Source organism: Petaurus breviceps, unplaced genomic scaffold (assembly GCF_028583685.1).
Source record: "Petaurus breviceps papuanus isolate PSGF00001 unplaced genomic scaffold, PetGlider_PUasm1.0 99, whole genome shotgun sequence".
Classification (NCBI taxonomy): Eukaryota; Metazoa; Chordata; class Mammalia; order Diprotodontia; family Petauridae; genus Petaurus; species Petaurus breviceps.
In genome coordinates, this window is record NW_027187465.1 from 8,521,500 (window position 1) to 8,540,500 (window position 19,001).

A 19,001-nucleotide genomic window follows, 5' to 3' on the forward strand; every position below is an offset into this window, starting at 1 on the left:
AAACAAGGCATTGAATCTGTTGGTAAAAGTTTGCTTCCTGAACAAACTTCTTTAGACCCAGGAATTAAAAGATCTAGATTTATGTTTTCCAAGGAGCTTATCTAACAGCAAAGTTTTTATGAAGTCAATTGTCTAAAAGTATTTCTTTAGTTAATGCCAGAGCTGGAGAATAAGTTATTTATTTGCAGGTTCAGAACAGTTTCAACAAAGTTACTGGTTGGCAGTATGGATGCTACAAAAAGTGGGTACTAAAGTAAATTTTTTTTAATGGAGGCATTATTCCTTGATAAGATTTTTTAGAACAGTTTAAGGTTAATGAGTTCAAATCCCCTTTTGAATCTGATTAATATTAGAAGTTAATCTTTCCATGAAGTCAGAATATTTAAGATTAAACTGGGCAAGCCTTTCTCGAAAATGTTTCTGGCAGAAAGATGGTAAACTACACCCACAAAAATGAAGACATAATACAGATTTCATTCCATGGTTTGTGATAACAATTAGAGCTGGTCTCTTACCCAGATGCTCTTAGAAGTGAAGACTGAGTCTCTACTCCACCAGCCCCATAGAGAGGAAGTGTGGTTGAGTAGAAAAATGGAGGGATCAAAAGATTCCAGTTCTAATCTAGGCAATATGACAGACATCAAAATAAAGCATTTTTAAAACACAACCAAAAAATTCAGAAGGGGACACATATGGCAATTTCTTACTGTGTTAAATTTAATATCAAGTTTTTCAAGTGAGCTGTACATAAGCCATCTACAATTTCACATACAGGCCCATTCTGTTCCTCTTTGTATGTTGAAATGTTTGTGGTTGATAATGCTTAGGTTCATAATGAAAGAGAAAATCAAAATTTAAAAATAAAAAGAAATGGATGGCTCGAATATTATGATGGTGTGTCCACAAAAGTGGCAAAGAACCTACTGCATTGGTTAATCCTCCTATGGCAGAAGTTTTTTACCTCCTTTTGTGTCATGGACCCCATTGGCAGCCTGATGAAACTTGTGGACCCCTTCTCAGAATCACGTTTTTAAGTGCACAAAAGAAAATACAGAAAATTAAAAAGGAAACCAATTATATTGAAATATAATTATCAAAATATTTTTTAAAAAATAAGTTGACAGATTCCCTGCTCTATGAAAAGTTTGGATGAGGATGAATGCTTTTAGAGTGTTAATAGGTTCTGTTTTGCAATGGCAGACAAAAAATTCATGACAATAATCCCCTGAAGTATAGTATAAGAGAGAATACAGGTGTGGCTAGGTGGTGCAGCGAATACAGCACTGGCCCTGGAGTCAGGAGGACCTAAGTTCAAATCCGACCTCAGACAATTAACACAAAAACTAGCCATGTGACCTTGGGCAAGTCACTTAACCCCAATTGCCCTACCCTCCCCCCTCCAAAAAGAAACAAAAGATAATACATTAAGTCTCATTAAAGAAATGTTTGAAACCTGGCTCTCCTTTCCTTATTCAAAAAAAGGCTTGTTGCCCAGCCTAGAAGAAAAATGTAAAACCAGTTGGGATCCTGTCCTCCACTCTCCTTTTACGTAGAGCCAGCCAATACCTCCAGCTGCTCCCTCCCTTTCTAGGGAGCAGCACACCTGACTCTCTTCCAAAGGCTTTCGGAGGGGTTGGGTTTGCATAAGAATTTAATCACAGTTATAATACTACACTGTGCAGCCATTCTCTATCACAAGGCATCGAAGGAGGGCTATCATTGGAGTGCCCACTCAACTCTGGGTCAGAAAGGCTTGCCTACAGACTCCGGGGCACCACAGGCTGGTCTCAGGTGGTCAATTCTTTGTCCTTTGACCATGGCATCCGTGGGAGGGAGGGAAAAGGGGAAAGAAAGACATAAAGAGGGAAAAGAGGAAGGAAAAGGTAAAGAAGGAAGACAGGAGAGAAGAAAAGGAGGGAAAGAAGGGAGAGAAGACTACCAAATTAAGTCACAGTACCCCATCCCAAACCTCTGCATTTCTTCTACCTAACGGACTGTTTTCCAATTTTGAGCCCAAAAAAAAAATCAGCCTTGAGAATCACTGAAATACTGAGAAGGGCCTCCCAAGAAGTTGCATTTTCTATGTGCACTGCACACATACGTGAGCAGTGTGAGGCAGAGAAGTCCCTCTGCACTAAGCTGACCCACCCTTGGCAGGCAACAGGGCCAATTTGAAGATGATTCGCGTCAATGAACCAATGCCTTCATCTACTTGCCAACAATTCCCAATGAGCTACTGTACCATCAGAGTTAAAAGTCAGGTTTACAAAATGCCAATAAGTTGCATAGTTTGAGATAAATGCAATGGAAGAGTCTACTGGCCTTGTTGTGCATAGAAGGAATTTTAATCGGACAATTACACAAAAAGGTAGGTGATTATAAGGCATTAAAAAACATCGTCCTATGTGACTAGACAGACACATTTTAGCGGCAACCCTAACAGAATGATCCTGAAATTACCCCCCCAGCCACCTCCCCTCCAATCTCCCAGGCCACTCCTCAGGATGGTAGCTGAGTCTGCCCAAGGGCGACGTGGCCTGTGGTGTGGAGGATAGCCGTTTATGTTCAACAGGGCTCTCTAGAAGGTGAGGCGGGTATGTTACAGAAGGGTTAGACAAAATAGTTAAATCGCTAAAGGTATCAAAAAAGGCCTGAGAAAACCTGGTTAAAATATATATTGTATTGCTACTGGTGGGAGGAGATTTTTCTTTTATTTTTTTCAAAAGTAATAAAAAGAGTCTGTTAAAAAAATATATATCCAGAAAGATGTGGATTTGAACTGTAAAAAGCAATTAGAACTTTCCCTTTGGCTGCTCGAGTCATTAGCCAACACCAGTTGACCTGGTTATAATCCCATTCCTTCCCCTCAAGAACACGGCCCAGCTGGGCCCTCTCCATGTACTTTGGTGTATGCTTCCTTCCCTAGAGACAGCACATTCCAGGAAGCTTTCTCATTTTGGTTTCAGGCTGCCCTAATCCTCCATATGCAACAGGTGAACTGCAAAGCTAACGACTGGTAGGGGTGCCCCCTTGGGGGCAGAGGGTCGGGGACTTGCTAGACCCAATGGGGACCCCACTGCGATGGGAAGCGCCTTTTCAGGCTCAGCCGCCCCCCAGCACGGCAGACTGGCTGACCCCACTGACCGTGGGATGGGGAGAGTCGCCAGCAGGGGCAGACACGGCTCCAAACCCAATGCAGAGAGTTCATCCGCCTCAAAGACACCACTCATGTCTCCTCCTGAACACCAGCCAGAGTGTGGGTGGAGCAGGTGGTTGGGAATGCCCATGGAAACAAAGGGATCTGCACCGACCCCCTTCTTTGGTGAGCCAGGAGGAGTCTCTTACGACTCCTCACAAACCACATTCCGCTCTCACATGGGTTTCATGTATGCATGTGCATGTAACATGTACAAGCACACACACATATAAAAGCACCTTCACTGCAGGAGTATTTTTCCATCATTCCTTGATAAACGGCAGCCTACAGACCTTGGCAGAGTTTTTGGTTGGGTTCAGTTTTAGCAGAGGTGACCCCGTGAGCCAGCACCGGCCCACAGGGGCCAAGGGTCTGAGTCCAGATATGCCGTGCGGCAGCTCTGCCCCCCCCCCCCCCCCCCCCCCCCCCCGCAGGACAACATCCCGCTGGAAGCTGTACCCCAGAGCCCACCAGCAAGGAGGCGGCTGCAGCAGCTGGCTTCCGGGGAGCGGGCCCCTGCTGCTGCAGGAGCGGGAGGATCTACTTCTCAGTGAGAGACAGCCGTAAGACCTCCTGCAGCTCGGCCTCCTCCTCCTGGAGCCGCAGCTCACGCTCTTCCAGCTCTTTGGCAGATAATTCCATGGCGAGCTGCAGGTCAGTGTCAAAATTCCTGGCCTCCTCCATGGCGCTGGGCCGGAGACCATTGGAGCTAGTGAGAAGGCTCTCCTGAATGGCCCTGGAAAAACAAGGCACTGTAAGCCAAACACCCTCTCAAGACACACCTCCCCCTCCTTCTTGTCCTTATTCCAACCTTCTGCTTCACATTCAGCCACACAGAGAGCCCCCGCAGTGGGCCCGGGGACTGGGCTAGATTCCAGGGTGGAAGCTTTCCCAGACAGATGAGGGCACCCCGTCAGGCTCTTGTGATGCCCCATTGCTGTAATTCATGGAATGCCACCATCTCAGCTTCCAAGCTCCAGGTGACTCAAAGGACAGTGAAAAACCACTGGAAGGGCATGTGAACAGGCCAAGAACAGTCTGAGTGCCACAGGGCAGGGGCCACAAGGGAGGGAGAGAGGATGAGGCAGACAGCCCAGGCAAAGTCTCCATGGAAGGCCATGAAGACATCAAAGTGTCACAATCTGTGGCTGTACAAGAAGGACCCACAGAGTGGAGTCACCCACGGGCTGCACATTCCCTGTCCTTACAAACTTTAGGGACAAAGAAGTGAGAATTACCGAAAAAAAAAAAAATCCATCACAAAGAAAAGGCTCATTAGTGGTCCATCAATGAACAGAACATTATTGTGTCATAAGAAAAATGACTACGTAAAACTCACAGGAGGATGGGAAGATGTGAACTGAGGATGTGATGAAAAGAAAATCAAGAAAACAACATATGTAATGATAACCATGGAATCCAAACGAATGGGCTCCCCACACGGAGAGCTGAGCCATGAGCACAGCCGAGGTGGGGCCCAGGGAGGAGCTCCTCTGCAGAAGTGGGGGTCTATGGGCGTGGAATGCTGCAGACACTGTCCGACACAGTGGTTGTGTCGGTTAATCTGGCTGAACTACTTTTCTTCCCTGATCTTTGTTACGAGGCAAGGTTCACTGGGGACAAGTGGGGAGGTGAAGGGGCTAATTTTATTTTTAAAGCTAGAGCTTTGTTGTTATTTTGTGATTAATAAACTGTCAGATTAGCCATGAGTGTTTCCCACAACTAAACACCCTGTTCACCAGCACAGACGGCAGTACTTAACGAGACTGAGGAAGCAGGCAGAAAGCAAACATGGGAAGTCACATGGTGACTCAGCTTACCCTCTCCATGTCTGTGTCCTGCACATTATTCTCGCCAAGGAAAAGTGTCTGAACAGATTGTGGGGCAACACAACCTCCACAAGCTTATCTGTAGCAAGCAGTTACAGAAGTAATAGAACTGAGTATTTCCCTTGATCTTAAAAATAAGATTTTAAAAACCAATCTGGAACCTAGGGGACACCTCATTTCACAATATTTTTCTTTTTTTTTTCTTTTTGGAGGGAGAAGGGCAGGGCAATTGGGGTCAAGTGACTTGCCCAAGGTCACAGATTAGTAAGTGTTAAGTGTCTGAGGCAGGATTCGAACTCAGGTCCTCCTAACTCCGGGCCAGTGGAGACACCGCACCACCTAGCCACCCCAAAGTATTTCTTAAAAATGAAAAGGCTCATTAAAAATCTATTGAAATCATGCTCTACCGCTGGGGGGGAGTCCAAAGACATTACCTTTCATACTGTGAGTCATAGATATGCGCACTGGTGAGGCCTCCGTTCGAAGGTAGCCCCGAGACATCCTGAGGAGACAAAAGAAAGGCGTGAGACGCCACCTCTCGGAGGAGGGAAGTCAGTGGCGATCCTTCTGTGTCTGTCAGGAACCAAAGAAAATCATCATGACGACATTCAGCGCCCTGCCCCGAAGGCTGACACCAGATCACTGGCTCTATCCATGAGGGTTCCGGACCTGAACCTGCGGTTCCATGGAGGCACCGCTGCAGGAGACGGCGGATGCCTGGGGGGGGGGGGCAGATGGGGGAGGGCAACACCCTGGGGGGAGCAGGAGGAGCAGGCCCCTCACACTGAGCCATCCACAGTTCTGACCTCAATGTTCCTTATTAGTGCTCCCAAACAAAAACTCTTCACTAAAAACTGCAACCAAAAAAAAAAAAACCAGGTAAGAAAGTCATGTGGACCTGGACGGGTAAGAACATGCCGGCCATCTTCAGATATCTTTAAGACTGTCAGTGGAAAGGAATAGCAGGCTTGTTCTAGATGGTCCTAGTGGAAGAACTAGGAAAAGTGGGTAGAAATTGCAAAGAAATGGGCTTTGGTCCAATAAGGAAAACTTGCTAATGATTAAAGCTGGTCAAAACTGGAGTGGGATGGGTGAAGTAGGTAGGGAAGGAAAGAAAGGGAGGAAGATGGGGAGGAGGGAAAGGAAGGAGAGGAAGGGAGGGGAAAGAGGGAGAGAAGAGAAAAGGGAGGGAGGGGAAAGGAGGGAAGGAAGGCAAAAAGGAGGAAGGAGAAAGGAGGAGGAAAGGGATAAGGAGGAAAGGAGGGGAAGAAGGAAGGGGGAGGAAGGAAGGAAGGAGAGAACAGGAAAGGGGCAGGGGGGGCTCCTCATCCATGCAGTTCTTTATAAAAAAACCCAAGCCTGGGTGGTGACTTGGTTCGCGCTCAGGCCCCTTTGGCATGTATCCCTCATACCCGGCCTCAAACCTCCCTTCTGCACCTTCTTTGCATTCTTCACCTGCCAACTCCTGCCAGTCTCAACCATGTTCCTATGCAAATGTCTGAAAAGAATCAGAGCATTTTTTCTTATTCTTTTTTTTACTACAAACTTAACAACCATTTAAGCAGAAACAGAAACTCATCAAAAGTTTTTTTTTTGTTTTTTTGAGAAAAAGCCTAAACTAGGTATGTCTGCTGCCCATGCCCCGCCTATGGTGGTCATTTCCCTGTGTCCTACACATAGGTCCCAGGCTCTTATACTTTCAAGAGGGGGGGCCTGGTTTGGTCTCCCTCACATCTACATCCCAAACCAACAGCAATGTAGGGTCTTATGAAAGAAGTTATGTTAGAAAGTGCTGGCAGCCCGAGCTCAAGCTGCCCATCCTCTCAGACCCTGCAGGCTCCAAGTCCGTTAGAGATGCATCTTCAGAAAGCATCAGGCCTACAACATGTCCCCACCTTCTGTGGCCGATTCACAGGAAGGCCAGCCCAAGAAGCCCTCATTCCAACAGCATTCCTGTCTTCTATTAAAAAGTCAATGAAAACACCCTCCACCACATGACAGAATGACCTTCACACATTGACTCTTCCAATAAAGTCCTACTCAAGTTTTATTCCAAGAGAAAGTCTGTCTCGGGAGGTTCATTTATCTATTTTTTTCATCAGAAAAATGAAAGACTTGACAATGCATGATGATCCCCCCCCTTTACTCATGAGTAGCAGAAAACCAGGGGCGGAGCACAAAGCCCAGTCCGAGCTGCCTGCTCCCCTCCAGGGTGGTGCCTCTCCCAAGGTTTTGGCTCTGGCTTCATACTGCTGTATGATCTGACATCAGGTTACTCTGAGTCCTTTTGGAAAGAGGCCAAGTGTGACTCCCCAATGAAAACAAAGACCAGACCTGATCTCTCCTATGAAGTAAGGGGCAGCACCTTGGGTGCCTGCAATGTCCTTCCAGTCCAGGGAAGCAAATGAACAAGGAGGAAAACATGCGAGGCAAGTGAGAATCACCCCAAGAAAGACGTCCAGAGGCTCACATGTGGCACTGGTACTTTTTCTGCAAGAAGGGGTATCTTCAGGACATTTTTCCCATCAGTGTGGTACTCCAAGAAAATGCTTCAGAGTGCGCGCAGACCCACAGAGAAGTCAAGAAACTTGCTCGAAGAAGACATTTTGCAAGCTGATCAACATGGGAAGTACTTCATTCACAGTTCTGACCTTAATAACTATCCTGGAGAGAAACCTTAAAAGGTAAGGAACGAGGAAGGTCTTCAACTAGAGCTCATCCTTTTCGATGCCTCAGACGATCCACATCATATGGGATGGAAAATGCATAAACATAACGTAAGAAGGCCCTCCCTTGGAGTTTAGGACTTAACAAACAATTTTCTTCCTGCTAGGAATGTAATGAATCTGGGCAAGCCTCCACCCCAACAAGCGTTTGCACATTATAGGCCAATGATCTCAACTTTATTCCTGGAGATATTACAGAATGGTCTTTTAAGAAACAAGTTAGTGAACATCAAGAAAAGAAAGGAATGGCTAGTGAGGGCCAGCATGGCTTCTCAAAGGAGTCATGCCCAACTCACCTTACATCCTTTCGGGTAAGGGTTATTACTAAGTCAACAGATCAAAGGGCTGCTATCGATAGAGACGGGCTGATTTGAGGGAACTTTCCATGAAGCATCTAACTTGTGCTACTCGCATTTTTAAAAAACCAGACTCTTACTAGAGGATAATAAAGTCAGGTATGTTTGTGCCTGATGGGGAAGAGCTTCACCTGACCAGAATGAAACCAAAGCCAAACAAAACCCCAACGAGTTTCACCACTTACTCGACGATCACAAAAAAGTGATCTGTCTCTGTCTGAGACTGAGCTTCCCTCATTTATTTTACACCACACATACACACACACACGCACGCACACACGCACGCACATGCCTGCCAAGTATACTCTTAAGCAAAAACACGTTTTATAAGCTAACAGATAAAGAAGCAGAAGAGAGGAACTGAGGAATCAGCCACGGACCAGTGGCAAGGATGCCGAGCTCTCAAGTCAGGAAAACCCCGGGCTAGTCAGTCAACAAGCACTTATTAAACACCTACTGTATGCCAGGCACTCTGTTAAGCGCTGAGGATACAGAGAAAGATGCAAGTGCAGTGCCTGCTTCCCAAGAATGGGCATCCTAAGGGGGGCACAACCTGTAAACGAGGAACATACAAGATCGAAATCCAGTGCAAATGGAAGGTAACCTGAAGGGGGAAGTGCTACCAGCCTGGGGCAAGGGAAAGGCCTCCCGCACAAAGAAGGCAAGAGTGGAGCAAGGAGGAGAAGGTGAGGGGGAGAGCGTGCCCAGCCCTAAGGAGAAGGCCTGGCAAGGATGGGACACAGCCTGGGCAAAGGCAGAGAAATGGGAGATGGCAGCGTTATGTCTGAGGCCCTGCTGGAGGGCTAGCATAGAGCCACACAGAGCACTTTCTATAGGATCCTGCAGGAAAAGAGGGAGCCCCCCCCCCCCCCCAGAGCTCACTGGGCTGGGGAGCAATGAGGTGGTCAGGCCTGCAGCAGCTGAGCAGAGGACAAGCTCAAGGCTGGCAGGGCCCCCCCAGTAGCCACGGTCCAGAGCAGTCCAGCATGAGTGGACAAAGGGGGATGAGAGATGCCATGAAGGCAGAGATGTGCGACGAGGCCAAACACCAGCTGTGTGGGGTGAGGGGGCGCAGGAAGACTCTGGGGCTGCTGGCCTGGTGATGGGGAGGATAGTAATAAGCAGGCCTGGGAAGCGGAAGACAATTCATTCTGTTTGGGATAAGCTGAGTTCAAGATGGCTGTGGGATGTGCTCCGAGATCCCCCCTCTCTGGCCCTTCCTTGTCACACGATCACAGGCACACCACTCAGTACCTGTATGTAGCAGCTGGGCTCCTGTGGGTTGGACAGCAAAGCACTGGCCAAAGGTCAGTTGTTAGAGTTTTTACAAAAGGGCGGCAGAAAACACAAAGGCAGTGTGACCCACTCCCTTCCCACGAGGGGAAGACCCACAAGGGGAGAAGAGACACAGATACATCCCTGTAGTACAAACTCAAAACAAGCTGCATGTGCGGGAGAGCAGTGCCAAGTTCTACGAGGAAGTGGAGGCCACGGCCCCCGCAGGACAGACAACCCCTGTGGGACAGATGGCCCGGCAGAACAGACAGGCCCCCGTGGGACAGATGGGCCGGCAGGACAGACAGCTCCCATGGAACAGATGGGCCTCATGGGACAGATGACCCCTGTGGGACACATGGCCCAGCAGGACAGATGGGCCCCCGTGGGACAAATGGGCCGGCAGGACAGACGGCTCCCATGGGACAGATGACCCCTGTGGGACTGACAGCCTGGCAGGACAGATGGGCCTGGCCCCTCGAGAACCTTGGCCCCAGCTCACTCACCTCACTCCTGCTGGATTCCAACAAGCTCTGCTGAATGGCAAACTGCATGATTTCGTAATCTTCATCTTGCAAGTGCATGTTTCTGCCATTATCCTGGACGTGGTATGACTCGGGGATTTCAAACACAGACTGATCGACCTCAAAGTTAGAGACCAGGGAAGCTGGAACACAAAGGCAGAGGATGCCACTGAGCCGGGGAGGAGAAGCCTCCAAGGCAGACGCCTCTCGCCTATCTATAAGCAGCAGTCCAGGAGATGCAAAGCAAGGGCAACTGATGTGGAACGCACGCCTGCGGAGGAAATCTGGGCCATGCCCTGCTCAAACCCAGCCCGGGTCCTGGCTGCGCATCACTGTGGACGGGCACTGCCATCTGCCCGGGGATAGAGGAAGAGTCCTATAAACACACCTACCCACCCAGAGGCCCTCAGACAAACAGTGCAGTAGCAAGGGGAGCCACGTGGAGGGACCTCGGCTGGCGTGGACCCCCCAGCATGGCCTTTTCTGTGCATGGGAGCTCAGAGCCGCCCACGGCCTGTTTCCCAATTCAATAATCAAGTCTCCCAAGTTTGTTTGTTTTTCATAGGACAGAGATCAAGGCTGCTGAAACCACATCTCAGCAAATGTGGCAGGAGCTCCTGAGGGAACCCCCACTACATCCACATGGGCACTGTGCAGGTCCCTGCCCTCAGGGGGGCTGCCAATCCACTAAGCAAGGCTACACAGCTACAAAGGAGTGCAATTCCATGATGGGGCAGAGAGGCCCACCCTGATGCAGAAAACCTGAAAAAGGAGAACACACTTGGGGAAAGGCTTTGTGGAGAATATGATGTGAGGGCTGATCTTCGAAGGAATAATGGATCTCAACAGGCAGAGAAGAGAAGGGAGTGAACTCCAGGTACAAAGGCCGTCCTGAGCAAATGCACAGAGGTGGGAGATCACAGCCAAGGAGACAAGGAAAGTACAATGGCCAGCTGGGGTACAGAGCGTGCGAAGGGGGGTGACAGGACATGTGGCTGGGAAGGGAGGCCACGGCAGGCTACAGTCTTAGACTTAAGGTCACATGCCTTTTCCCTGCACCTTAAGAATTCATCCACATTTCGGAATATAGCAGAGATGAAATTTAGTTTAATTTCAAACAGACCTTTCAGGAAGTGCACATTAATGAAAAAGAAAAAGTCCTCCACCCAGTTTCACTGCTTCATTTCTCAAGGTCGTGCAGCAGAGTGCAGGAGGGCCTGAACAGGAAGGCAGGATCTGAGTTCAGAGGCCGAGTGGCCTCTCTATATCTAAGGACCCCCAGCCCAGCTCACCCGGCTCAGCGTGGCCCCCGCCCACGCTCTGTGCGGCAGGTTCTTCCGCTGTGCTACAGCCATTGACATTTCCAAATGTAATCCGAGCATTCAAGACGTGGAACAGGGGGATTTCTAAGGAAAAAAAAGGTTTTCATTAGAATACATGACTTCTACTTCCCCTTGTAAAGTGACAGAGGCTTAGAGTCACTTTTTAAGAAACATTCCATGGCGTGACATGTCCTGAATTCCAATCCCTCAGGCCCTGACCCCTCCACCCCCAAGCTGCCTTGGGAGCTGGGCCCACCTAGGCCCAGACAGACCCAGGGTTTACAGAAGGAGCTCTATCAGTGTCCCAGGGCAAACAAGCAACCCCCAATCCTGGACCTGAACTGCGCCAGAAACGCCACTTGTGAACCTGACTGCTTTCCTAAGGGGGTATCACATGTTAAGGTTTGAATTTAACAGGATTCACGTTAAAATAACCAAGGAATCAGACAAGTACACGAACCAATCAATCATCTTTGGGCCTGAAAATTATGTGGCTAATTTCCCCCCACAAATGACCTTCACTCCCATGTCAGACTTACTCTACTGAGTCCCAGAACCAGACAGTACGGTGTAAACTGTAAGGATTTAAAATAACAAACTACATGTCTGCCCGGTGTGAGGGAGCCCACCATTGACCCAGCAGTCTCTCTAAAGGGTCATTCTCCCAGTACAAGGTGATGAAGAGGCTGGCCAGAGTCTCAGGAGTGGCCAGCTCATTCCTCACCCAGGCGCCCTTGGTACGTGATCGTCAGCCCCACAGCACCGGTCTTCGGTTATGGGAGAGGGGGTGGGGAGGGCCTTCTTTAGAACTAGCAGGCTCCCAGGCTCCTTTGACTGCCTGTGGGAGGTGGCCCTAGAAATCGCCCAAAACCTGACACTTGTGCTTACGCTTGTGCATACAGAAAGAGTGCGGGGAATCGCAGCCAGAGAGGCAGACATACCGATCTTGACGGGGAATCCAGGAGGGAACTCGAGAGTGATGAAATCTCTCAGTCTCGCAAAGTGGGCGCTGGTTCTGGCCATGAGGTCAATGATGGGGATGACCTGTTCCACCAGAGACAAGGGGAACTCCTCACACATCCAAAGCATGGCTTTAAACCTGGGGCCAACAGAGACAACGTCAGGCCTGTCGCCATAGCTGCGAGCCCCGCCAGGCACCTGGGCTGCCTGCTGCCATCTTAGAACGGGAGCTGCAGGCAGGCAGGGACTCTCGCTGCTCACGGGCATCCTTGGCCCTTCTTGGCACACAGCAGTGGCTTAATAAAAGCTTTTTCATTCCTTCCTTCTTTGGCCACCAAGGAAACCAGATGCCTCAGACACAAGAGACTCGATGTCCCCACCTCACTCCTGCACCAACACTGCTGGTAATTCAATTCCAAACACATTTATTGAGTGCCTGCTATATGCGAAGTATCTCAATATCCGGAAATCAGGTTTACCAAAACAAAACTCAGGAATCCCAGCCCTGAGCCACACGGGCTCTCCCTTTCACAGCTTCGGTCTGAACCTGAAGTGCTAGAACAAGTCCACATTTTAGCAACCCCTGACAGTGAACTGAGGGCTGAGTTAATTTTAAAGGAATGCAGCAACAGGTGGTAAAGATGGCCCCTCTGAACAGAGACACAAGGACCTCCCCCCATTTTACACGGCAGGCTGGAAAGAACAGGCCAAGGAGCATGCAGGGTCCAGCTCACAGCTTTTTTCAGTTATGCTCCAGAGCTGGAGAATACTGGGCCTGGAAGGATTGGGGTCTTTTTGGTTCAGGCATGAAAAGAAGAAAGCCCAAACAGTAACACACACACGTAACACCAAAGACACAGCAGCTAAACGAGAATTCAGGAACCAAGAATGCCAAAGGCCCCAGCTCACTTGCCTGGGCCACTGGAATCTTACTTTTGGGTTCTGATCGTAAGTTCCTTTGGTCGTCCTATGTCTCGGTCCTTCAAATCAAACTCTTCATTGAAGTACTCCTCGGGCGTGATGGCCGTGGGGTTATTTGCTGTCGCACACTCAGTTGTGAGGTCCTGCAAAAGTGATCCGGCAGAGCATCACACACATTCAGCCATGCTGCCTGTCCTGCCCACTGAAACCACAGCTTTGGAAAGACTGTGCCCGTGGGCATCAGAGACGAACTCCAATACTCAATGTCTTTAAGTGTGGAAAGTGTTGTAAGCCGCCTCATAAAAGATAGTCTGAGGCCTGATGAGTCTGATGGCTTCCTTTTTCAGTAATTAAGAAATAAAACATGCTTCATCTCTCTCCGTTTTCTAAATGCTTTCTCATAGCAATCTTTTAACAAACAGGAAATGTGCCTAGTCAGAGGCTGCAGTCTACCCTCAGTAGCAGGCAAAGGTCCACAATTCCAAACACCTGCCTATAATGCTCCCTCTTCCTCCTTCATGCTCTATTTCTGAACCCCTATAAAAAGGAAAATAATGCCTCCACTCTCTCTCTCTAACCTCAGAAAGTAGCTGACCTCTCCCTTTGGGCCATCTCAGTGTCCTCAAGCCCTTCCAAGGAAGCTCCCGGATTTACTCGGGGTGTCTACTTACCCCCTGAGCACCAAACTGGTGTTCCACAGTCCCCAGCAAGGATTCCAATGGATTCCTATCAGCTACAGAAGGAAAAACATACACTTTAATTCAAAGTGCCCTGGATCAGTCATGCTCCCCCAGCAAGAAGGTCTCTGGTATACCAACGTGTCTGACTGGGCCGGAGCTAAGAGGTCATCAGATGGGAAGACGAGAGCCGTGAGGGGCTGACTTCTTCACTTTTAAAGGTGTTCCCTAGCCGGGCAAGCCCTGCTAGCTGCCCATTGGAAGGTGAAGCTCTCGGCTGGGAGGGCCTGTTTTCTTCACTTCTCATCTTGCTAGCCACAGCACTGAGTCCAGGGTCAGACACAGCATCAGCACTTAACAAATGCCTGTGAATGGACTGGCTGATTATGCTCAAGAATGTGGGTCTTCTCACGTAGAGGAATCAGGAGACCTGGTTCTAATTCGTACTTCATTATAACTTGTCAGTAAAACCTGATGCTCTCAGCCTCACCTTCCCCACCAGTAAAATGGGGTTTGGGGGGAGACAAAGAAGAGATGGTCTCTAAGATTTTTTTTGGTTTTAAATCTTAGGAACTTTTTTTTTGGAGGGCAATTGGGATTAAGTGACCTACCCAAGGTCACACAGCTATTTTTTGTATTAAGTGTCTGAGGCCAAACCCAGGTCCTCCTGACTCCAGAGCCGGTGCTCTATTCACTGCGCCACCTAGCCTCCCCCTGGAACTTCTAAGTTATTTAGTATCAGTGAGTCTCTCAGGCTGAAAAAGAAGGCCTGAAGGTAAAGAAAAAATAAGTCCATTACCACTTCGGGTTTTCTTTTTTTAAACTGGATAACACTTTGAAAAGACTATTTAATATTACAATTATCCCATCCATATCGCGGGGTGGGGGTGGGGGTAGGTATTAGGGCACAGCAACTCCTCGATCCACACAAAATTTTTTGGCCCTCCATTCATACCAGAGAAGTCTGAGTTTTTTCTTTTTCTTTTATGGGGTGTTTACAGTACCTTATTGTAAAATTTGGGTTAAATATTTGGTCACAGGCTGTGAGTCTGCTGGCCTTCACTTGTCTGCAGCTTCCACAGAACTCAAAAATTCCCATTTAATTTCTTATGCCGACCCATGATACAGCAAAACCAGAACAGGGAAAATTGCAATGTGGAAAGGACAACCAAACTATACACTGGAAGAAATCTCTAAAGATTCCTCCCATATGGAAGAAAAGGTGACATTCTCCTATTACTGGGTTAATACCCTTTCTAAAAAATTGCCATTTAGAGTTTGTTATTTTGTTTTCACACTGTCTCTTTCGCTGGAATGTTTTAGTTATCACAGAAAAATCATGGCTTCTTCCAGCTCCAATATTCTGATTCTACCAGAAGTATAATGGAAAGCAAAAGTTACCCCCCAAAAAAAAATGAAGTCAGCAAAACCAAGCTAAAACGTCCAAGAAGAAAACACTAAGGAAGAGAGACAGTTCTAAAATTATAAATAAAAAATTTCCTTAAGAGGAAATATGGCATCACAATCCACGATGGGAGAAAGAACTGTCCTACGCAGCAATGGTTTGACTTGGAATTCTTTCATTACTCTGTCTCAGATTTATTAGGCATTCCAATGATAAATGTGTTCAATACCTTTGCCTCCTTTAAACAATTAGTCAGCTCCAGAGGTGAGGAACCTGTGGCCTCGAGACCACATGTGACCCAAGGTCCAAATCCAAATCTAAACTGGATTCAGCCAAAGCGGGCTGTACTTGAGGACCAAATGTGGCCTTGAGGCCATAGGCTCCCCACCCCTAGTCTATCTTAACAACTGTCCTTAATAAAACATAACCATATTAGAGCTAACACCAACAATGACCTTTAAGATGGGTGATATTTTTTCTTTTTAGTTAATACATGAAAATATGGCCTTTCTATTTTCTTTATTCAGCAGCTCACTGGGCCACACCAAGTTAACAACAGGTCCATCCCCCCATCTCCCCTCCCCCAAGTTACCTTTGTATCTCTTCTTTTCTTCCTCTGTCAAATGTTCTGTTCGTATTTTGGTTATCACACTTACATTGTTTACTGTGTATACCTTGGAAAAATTTCCAAAAAAAAACAGAACAGTGAGCCCCAGAAAATCAGAATGTGAGCATCAGAACTTTAAAAATGAACCAAAAGCAAAAATTCTGAACCATTAAAAACAACAGGAAATGGTGCCACTTCTGGGGACCCCAAGCTATGATCAAACCTACCAAGCTACAGGTTTGGAAATGCAACAGCAGCAAATCACGGCACCAAAGGTGAGCGGTGACAGCCCGAGGGGTCGGCTCACCATCCGCCTGGCCCTGATTTCTCCCTGGAGTTCTATCACTGGAACATTTCACCCATTTCATAATGAACGGTGCCCAAGGTTTCCTGGCTGAATGTCTTTCTATTATCATCTCTACTGAGCTTAATGGAATCAGGTTCTGAGAGTATCTGGCATAGGTAGCCATCTGCTGGACAAAGAGAAATAAGGAACGCAAGGTTCTCTAAGCCTAGAAGACTAAGGGAAATGAGCCAAGGACAGTGGGTTGTTTGTTTGTTTAGCTATTAGTATGGCACTTAACCAACTCCAACATGATTGGGGAATGGGATACTTGGGTTAACCACTATTCTGGTTAACAGGGTTCCTATTGATGGCATGCACACCGAGGAGCTGCCGAAGTCACCATGCCCAACACAACACTGAATTCAGAAGGCGTTCTGGGACCTTCCGGTGCCTCGGGGGCGTCATCGGCAATCTCATCTCATTGTTACACTACAGCTCAGGAGGTCAAAATTAAGGGAGGGCTGCAGCGTGTGAATCTTGGGTAAATGAGCTTGGTTCTACCACAATTGAAAACAAAATCCAAATATTAAGGACTGAAGTAGTAGAAACTCTTCCACTGTGATTATAATTTAGAAAAAAAAATGAACAAAAGCCAATTTTTTTACTATTTAAAAAGAAAATTCATTATCAAAACAAGTAACTGTGTAGAATTTGGAGCCTTCTTTTTCGAAGGGCTGGCCTGGGAGAGTGTGCTCTCTCTCAGAAGGGCTTTCCCCTAGGTGAGTTAAGTTAGACCCACAGCAGCAATTCCTAATTCTAGTCCTTCCCCCAGACCCCAATCACCTTGAGGGCTGAAGCGCCAGGAAGGCCTAGAAGAAGCCTTTGTTCACATAGGAGCTCAAAAGCCACATGAAATCTTATTTGAAGAGTTTCATTTTTACCTTTGCTTCGTAACCATTAACAACTTCTGCTTTATCTGTCCTCCAGCCCCAGAATCCGGATTTAGTTCTGATAAAAAGTGAACACCACAAATTGCTACATGTACAATATGCCATTCAGATTCACCCCTCTAGTCTTGTCTTTTTTTTTTTCCAGCTGAATTTAGCAAAAGACTCAGGATTAAGAACCTGGGAAGCTACCATCAGCTTGCCTACATTAGAGCAAAGAGAGCCAGCGTCACCCCCCCCCCCGCATCACCCCCACCCCACTCTGACCACCAGGCCCCAGGCCTGGCAGGAGCAGCTTCAGATGGGAGGAGGAGCCTGGGACTCCCCCTCGGCCCTGACTCTTACTGCACAAGTGACTTCCCCTTCTGAGGACGCTTCTTCATCTGAGAAATGGGAACAGAACTCAAACTCTCTACCTGGAGAAGCTGGGGCAAGAATCCAAGGAGCTTCTGTCTGTGTGTGGAGCACTTTCTCATTAGGATTCTCTCCAGATGACCATAGGGGCTGTGGGAATTCTTGGGCAGTGACCCCTGGGTCATAAGAAAGGAGGCAGCCCACCATCAGGGAGCCTGCTAGATGGGGTCAGCCCTGAGTCAGGGCTCACATTACCTAAATGAGCAAGCTCTCCTCACCAGCTCTGACTTCTTTAACCAATTGGTTTTCCTCAATTGAGGAATTCTTAGAATAATGAAGCACCTGCTGTCCCACAGCTCAGAAGAGGGCAGGGGGAGGGAGAGAAGAGAACTGCCATCACTGCAGCGGGCCACGTAGAAAATCCACTAAAGCCTGGGCCATCAATGGGCCATACGTCAGACATGTCAGGCTTGCTGCACGAGGGGAAGGTAGTTAAAAGCAGCATCTGAGTAACTGATTCCACCTCTGTCATAGCTCAATACCGCACTAGCAGCTGAGCCTTGGGCAAAGTGCCCAAACACCCCATCGCTTAAGTCAGCATGTTCCTGCCCAGGGCTACCTCTCTCGACAGAGGAGAGCAGAAGCACTGGGAAGGCTCGGCTCTGCCCCTTTGTCTAGAACATCACACCCTTCACCAACCTCCTTGGACCTGGCTCTGCCTACGTTCTGGGTACTGGGCACATGCGGGTGCCTGGCTTCTGGGCCCCTCTAATGCACAACAGGGGGAATGGTATCCAAATCATAAGGAAAACCAATGGCCTTTATTTCATGTTTTCAAACCACCTAGCGTTTTATTTCAATTCCCTTATAAAGAAAGTTCTTTTCAGAAGAGTGTCACAGAGTAATTCAGAAGAAACATTACACTATCACATGCATCACAAGAGATAAGAATGTGGCATGCTACTGTCAGATCTCTGGCCCCAATGTTACCAGGGTGCAGAGGGGATCCTCTCCTCCCTGCCTCTCTAAGGGGGTGGGAAGGAGCAGGAAGGGGAGAGAGACCTCCAGGGGGGACATAAAGACCCTGAGGCCTGAGAGTGTACGTTTCAAAAGAAACAACATGGGGGGGGGGGGTCTGAAATACAGTCTCATCCCCTGCACCACTGACTGGACATATTTCGTCACAAATGGGCAGGAAAAAAGGAAAGTTCGCCCCACTTCCTAATTCGTTCCGAGTTCACCTAAGAAGGTTTCCATGCAGGTGAAGTCGGCCCCGGCCTCTGCCCTCCACTTCCTTCTCCCTGCTCCCGTGCAGGACTTTGTTCCTCTTCCTCCTCCCTACTCACAAGGACCAGCATTCCTTTGCCCTTGGACCAAGCCAGCCTCTGACTAGGGCATAACTGGTACGTTCACGCTGGGTGACTGCTAAAGCCCACATGCTGCATCTAGGCTTTTATCGGGACTAGTCAAATTCTCAACAATGGACTGCGCTTCTAATCCAAGGGCTTCAAGAGCTATGACAACTTCCTCCCCTTCTCCCTCAGTATTGCCTAGCTGTGATCAAACTGCCTGGCTGACTTGCCTCTCCTGGCCTAGTGACCACAGCCATCTGGGAA

At 48.1% G+C, this 19,001-nt stretch overlaps 1 protein-coding gene across 1 annotated transcript in view; it reads right to left on the reverse strand.

Moving 5' to 3' along the window:
- Positions 1-695: 695 nt before the first annotated feature.
- Positions 696-19,001, reverse strand: part of ANKRD13A (ankyrin repeat domain 13A) — a 37,561-nt gene continuing 19,255 nt past the window's right edge. Inside the window, exons 7-15 of the mRNA XM_069081737.1 lie at positions 17,026-17,092; positions 15,784-15,865; positions 13,781-13,842; positions 13,122-13,252; positions 12,170-12,327; positions 11,199-11,312; positions 9,889-10,049; positions 5,460-5,527; positions 696-3,932 (exon numbers count right to left, since the gene is read on the reverse strand). Of these exons, the coding sequence (XP_068937838.1) occupies positions 3,737-3,932; positions 5,460-5,527; positions 9,889-10,049; positions 11,199-11,312; positions 12,170-12,327; positions 13,122-13,252; positions 13,781-13,842; positions 15,784-15,865; positions 17,026-17,092 (1,039 nt within the window). The 3' untranslated portion in view covers positions 696-3,736. The remainder of the gene's footprint in view (positions 3,933-5,459; positions 5,528-9,888; positions 10,050-11,198; positions 11,313-12,169; positions 12,328-13,121; positions 13,253-13,780; positions 13,843-15,783; positions 15,866-17,025; positions 17,093-19,001) is intronic.